The sequence below is a fragment of the Scardinius erythrophthalmus genome (assembly GCF_964197995.2).
Source record: "Scardinius erythrophthalmus genome assembly, chromosome: 2".
NCBI classification, from domain to species: Eukaryota; Metazoa; Chordata; class Actinopteri; order Cypriniformes; family Leuciscidae; genus Scardinius; species Scardinius erythrophthalmus.
Window position 1 is genome coordinate 55,038,396 of NC_138222.1, and position 6,000 is coordinate 55,044,395.

At 37.7% G+C, this 6,000-nt stretch overlaps 1 protein-coding gene across 4 annotated transcripts in view; it reads right to left on the minus strand.

The window, feature by feature from the left end:
* dock11 (dedicator of cytokinesis 11) overlaps nucleotides 1-6,000 on the minus strand; it is a 113,937-nt gene that overhangs the window by 97,423 nt on the left and 10,514 nt on the right. For 2 of the 4 annotated variants that reach the window (XM_081359414.1, XM_081359412.1), the window contains exons 6-8: nucleotides 5,745-5,840; nucleotides 4,021-4,155; nucleotides 3,309-3,483 (exon numbers count right to left, since the gene is read on the minus strand). In XM_081359414.1, the coding sequence (XP_081215540.1) occupies nucleotides 3,309-3,483; nucleotides 4,021-4,155; nucleotides 5,745-5,840 (406 nt within the window). Of the gene's footprint in view, nucleotides 1-3,308; nucleotides 3,487-4,020; nucleotides 4,156-5,744; nucleotides 5,841-6,000 lie in introns of all 4 variants that reach the window. The other 2 variants (XM_081359413.1, XM_081359411.1) reach the window with 1 other exon arrangement.

Below are 6,000 nucleotides of genomic sequence, written 5' to 3' on the forward strand. Positions count from 1 at the left end.
CTGTTCTTGGGTGTAATAAGGAGCACAGCAGTCATTTTGATGTTCCTAAATCCGAACCGCTGAAGACGCAGTGGCTGAGTTTGTTTTCGAAGGGAATATTCCCCACGATCAACGTCAATGCTTTCATGTTTGAGCGAATCATTTCACACACCAGACTGCTTTATAAAGGAGGGTCAGTATAAAGCTGGTTTTGGCAAGAGGCTGCTCCTGAAAAAAGGATCGACACCAACTATTCGTGTTCCTGCTGCACCTCCAGAAGAACTGAAGTGAGTGTAACATTTTATTAACCTTTATATTAATATTTATATTAATCTTTGCAAATCGCTAGCACGCTTCACGATGAATGCGGCTAAGGTTTACACTCAGGGTAATTACGGCATATTTTCTATGTACGACTTTCTCAATATAATTCATAATCCCACGTTTATAATGAACAACGCGTTATAGTTATTGTGTTATTGTGTTACGGTGTACGCACAGAACATAGGGCACGGTGAGCAAAGCTCATTATCATTTAAAGACACATGCACTTAAACGGCGTGCTGAAAACAGAGCTGTTTTTGGCCAGGTAAAATGAGTGTTTTCTTACAATACTAATGAGAATTTTTAATTAAAGTATATTACAAACTTTTAATTTAGACCCTAAAGAATCATATTAGCTTGTACAAAAATGGCATTATATGACCCTTTTAAGTTATTAACTTATTTTAAAGACCAAAAACATATTGTCCACATTTACTCTAAATCTACAACCTTGTCAAATGCATTTTCTGAAGCTCCTTTCAAAGACAAAAAGACTAAAAATATTTTATACTATTTTGTATGCTGTTCATGGAAAGTGTCCTGTATATTATCAAGCCTGATAATAAACAAAAGGAATGGTTTCCCAAATAGGGACATGAAAAGAGGAGTATCAAACAGTCTGTTAAACTTAGAGGAATGAAAACCAGATGAACTGGAAAGTGTGTGAAGACATCCAGCGTTTGTTGTGTTGTTATTGTTATGTTTAATTCTAATGCTAATAGTTATGGTGATAATTTAATAACTTTCATTTCAATTCCAGAAATCTGAATTCTGCATATTAGTCGTTCCAAAAAATGAAGAAGTTACAAATGTAATGCATGTAATTGAAAGCATAATTTCATTTCCTCATGACCATCACATGGAGGGTCTTAAAAACAGTGGCTATAGTTTATACCATAGAAGCACAGGGAGTTGTTTATCAGTGTCTTTATTGTACAGGCCTAAAGCAGCATTCCCTTCACGACTCCTCTATGTGAATAGAGCCTCCCTAACATTTCAGAAATTTGCCATCACAACATAAATGATTTACTCAGAGTAGAGAACATTGTGTCTCCTATAATAAAAGAGCAGAAACTGTACTGTTATTATTATTGAGTGGTTCTTATTTAGAATACAGAGAAAACAACTTCAAGTTCAATAGGCTTTTAGAAGCCCAAAAATGAAAACAAATGAACGTTTTATTTAGCTGAATGGGAACTATGCAGCTCTTCAGGAAGTAGCACAGACCAGAATTTCCCTACATCGCCGAAATGCTTGTTATTTGGTCATGTTGGGATAGTTTGAGTATTTAGTTCATGAAGGAAGTGGTTTGTGTTCCAAGATGAAGGGAAAACTCTGAGAACAGCCAATTAAAAACTGTTTATTGTTGATATTTTGGGAATGACAGCATGTCTTTGATGATGATGATGATGATGCAATAAGTTGCATTACATCATTAAGGTCATGATGGTGGTCTCATGATAGAAACGCTTAAAGGGATAGTTCATTAAAAAATGTATACTCTTACCCTCCCAAACCTGACTATTATAATTTTATGGTGTAACACAAAATAAGAACACTTTAAAGTGCTATTATTATGCTATTTTAAAGTTTATTAATTTTGTTTTGGAGGTCTCCTTCAATAGGTTTACATGCATCCAAGGTCAAAAAAACGTAAATTTTCTTATAATATACACTGCACATCACCTCAATTCTCAAAGAGTCTGAAAACGGTTAGTTTGAAAATTCGGTCTCTCTAAACCCCTCCTTTCCGAGAGCTGCTCTGATTGGTCAGACGGCCCAGTCTGTGATTGATCTACTCTGCTCTGATTGGTCAGACGGCCCAGTCTGTGGTTGATCAACTCAACCACAGCAGAGTTGACAGCTACTCTGCTCTGATTGGTTAGATGGCCCAGTCTGTTGTTATTGGTATACTCTGCTCTGATTGGTTAAATGGCCCAGTCTGTTGTGATTGGTCTACTGCTTACAGAGCGTGTCGGACACGAAACACTCATTACCATATCTGAATTACAGCTCCAGATCTTCCTCAGCACTTCATACACAGTGATACAAACAAGCATCTTCACATGCTAATGTGCATGCTTTCAGTGTGTGTGTGTGTGTGTGTGTGTGTGTGTGTTACTTACCCAGAGAACCTTCAGAATATATACTGATATTAATTTTGTTTTGGAGGTCTCCTTCAATAGGTTTACATGCATCCAAGGTCAAAAAAACGTAAATTTTCTTATAATATACACTGCACATCACCTCAATTCTCAAAGAGTATGAAAACGGTTAGTTTGAAAATTCCGTCTCTCTAAACCCCTCCTTTCCGAGAGCTTCTCTGCTCTGATTGGTCAGACGGCCCAGTCTGTGATTGATCTACTCTTCTCTGATTGGTCAGATGGCCCAGTCTGTTGTGATTGATCTACTCTGCTCTGATTGGTCAGACGGCCCAGTCTGTTGTGATTGGTCTACTCTGCTCTGATTGGTCAGATGGCCCAGTCTGTTGTGATTGGTCTACTCTGCTCTGATTGGTTAGATGGCACAGTCTGTTGTGATTGGTCTACCCTGCTCTGATTGGTCAGATGGCCCAGTCTGTTGTGATTGGTCTACTCTGCTCTGATTGGTCAGATGGCCCAGTCTGTTGTGATTGGTCTACTCTGCTCTGATTGGTTAGATGGCACAGTCTGTTGTGATTGGTCTACTCTGCTCTGATTGGTCAGATGGCCCAGTCTGTTGTGATTGGTCTACTCTGCTCTGATTGGTTAGATGGCCCAGTCTGTTGTTATTGGTATACTCTGCTCTGATTGGTTAGATGGCCCAGTCTGTTGTGATTGGTCTACTGCTTACAGAGCGTGACGGACACGAAACACCCATTACCATATCTGAATTACAGCTCCAGATCTTCCTCAGCACTTCATACACAGTGATACAAACAAGCATCTTCACATGCTAATGTGCATGCTTTCAGTGTGTGTGTGTGTGTGTGTGTGTGTGTGTGTGTGTGTGTGTGTGTTACTTACCCAGAGAACCTTCAGAAGGTTCTGACCCATTCCTCCTGTCCTCCATCGTGCTCAGTAAGGCCTGTTTCAGTGTGCTCACCCACTCCTCCATCTCGGCCTCGCTGTCAGCCGCCAGATAGTGACTGTAACGATCCTGCATCTTCAGCTCAAAACAGTGGCGCCGCATCTTGGAGCACTGCTAGAAATGTGCTGCGTTAGTCAGTGGAGGAATTTAATGTTGTGACATTAAGAGCTGTTTGTGGTTCTAATAGTTATAGGTGTCAGGCAAGGAAGATTCCTCCGTCATGCTACTAATATTACACCCAAGCCTGAGGGCTGCTACGTGCTGTCGGTAAACTTCCTGAGAAACGTATCAAACCAAGTTCAGACATTTCCTTCTGAAGTATGAAGATAAGTGGGTCAAAATAAGTTCTAAAATATTTTTTTTTAAACTTAACAGGCAATGCGTGTTTTGATAATAATTATAATTGTATCAGTAATTATAATAAACTTTTTAACAATAATAATAATAATTTTATTTATAATTATAATAATTATATTTTATTAATTTATATTTTCACCAATTGTTGTACGCCTCATTTGTAAGTCACTTTGGATAAAAAAAAGTCTGCTAAATTCATAAATACAAATTACATATTTACATGTTATAATTTGTGATGCTAAAAACTTCTTAGGATTTCTGTAAGAAAACTGATAAATTGAGAGAATGTACCGGAACTACATCTATACAGGAGTCCAGATAGATGGAGCCTTTTGATTCTTTGTAGTTTTTCTCATCTTTGTATGAATTCAGTATGTAGGAGCCATCAGGGAGTTGAGACAGGTAGAAATACCTCCTCTTGAACACCTGTGAAAGGAAAAAAAAACGTGTGAAAAATGGAGGTGGTCCGTTGAAAATAAACAGAAATAAACTAAGTAGCATTTAAACTGGCTTCACTCTCGCACTACTATTAAAACGTTTGGAATTGGTAAGATTTGTGAAAGAAGTCTCTTATCAAGGCTGCATTTATTTGATCAAAAAATATAATAAAACAATAATAATCTTAAATATTATTACAATTATAATAATTGTATATTATATAGTAGATGGAGACTCCATCTCCATCTAATATTTTAGTTTATTTTAAAATGTAATTTATTCCTGTGATCAAAGCTGAATTTTCAGTATCATTACTCCAGTCTACAGTGTCACATGATCCTTTAGAAATCATTCTGATATGATGATTTGCTGCTCAGTAACCATTTCTTATCATCAGTGTTGAAAACAGTTGTGCGGCTTGACATTTTAGTCAACTTTTTTTTCAGAATGCATGGATGCCATTGTATTGGATAAAAGCGTATACTAATTATCTTTCGTCTTACTTTTGAAATGTACATTTATTATTTTATAATTTGACACCTAACAAACACATTTTAGTGAAATGTCTCCTGATTTAACATCGACGGGATTCATACATTTTTATGAGTCCAAATATGTATTGAGGCCACTGATATAATACATTAGCTTCAAATTAAGCAATAACCCCCGCGAAGCCCTGCGTCCCATGACGCTTTGTGCGAATTATGGGTGTAACTTCCGTTAAGCAGTAAACAATCAGTGAAAAGGCTCGCTCTATGAACGCAATACGTTAAAAAAGTGTCATAATGAGATGACATTAATCTACGCATCAACAAGGTATTTCAACCGACCAAACAACCACAAGAGCGCGAGTCTTCCCATAGCAATAACAGACGGGTTAAATATCACTGTAGTAATATATATATCTGTAATATGTAACTTATGTTACCTTAATCAAAAATGTTCATTAACTTCAGCATTGCGTGATACTATTTCAAAGTGATTTCCGTCATTTTGACAGATTATGAAAACAAACCTGGAAAGAGACGTGAGGATTTGAGGAGAATAACGAGAGATTGTTTGTGCATTTCAGTGAATTATTAATGGAATATATCGTAAATTAAAATCGGTAGAGCACACCACAAATGTGCAGTATATGTTGTCCTTTTTCATACTTTTACAGCGGATTGCAAAAGGAAAAAAGAAAATAATGACGAGGAAAAGAAAGCAGCGACTGAAAAGAGCTCTTGCCATAGATATTCTTGTTATAACATGTCACGTTAAAATACCAAGTGTAAAGTTACTCTCATGATGTCTGAAAATAAATCGTGAAGGAAAATTTACAGCTCATCCGGTCAAACTGACGGATCAGCTTTATTTGTAGGACAACTTTATGATTTGAAATGATTCGTTTCAGCCCTTTTGAATGGAGGTTCCCCAAACCGGAAGTGTCACCCATAATTCAAAACACAGTAAGGTCGTCAGCAATAAGGTGACGATCCAACTATGGTTCCTCAAACTGTATTGATCAGCAGATGTACAGTATACTAAGCAACAATGACTGCTTTTAGAAAAGGTGTGCCAATGATTCCACGAACCTTCATAGAGACAGACAGACTGCTGTTGATGTTGGCCTTCTGGAGCCAGCCCTGCTTCATTACTCCTCCTCTCTGAGAGCAAAGAGATGACGAGTCCTGAAACACACACACACACACACACACACACACACACACACACACCACACACACACACACACACACACACACACACACACACACACACACACACACACACACACACACACACACACACACACACACACACACACACAGAGAGAGCAAGAACTGATGAAGC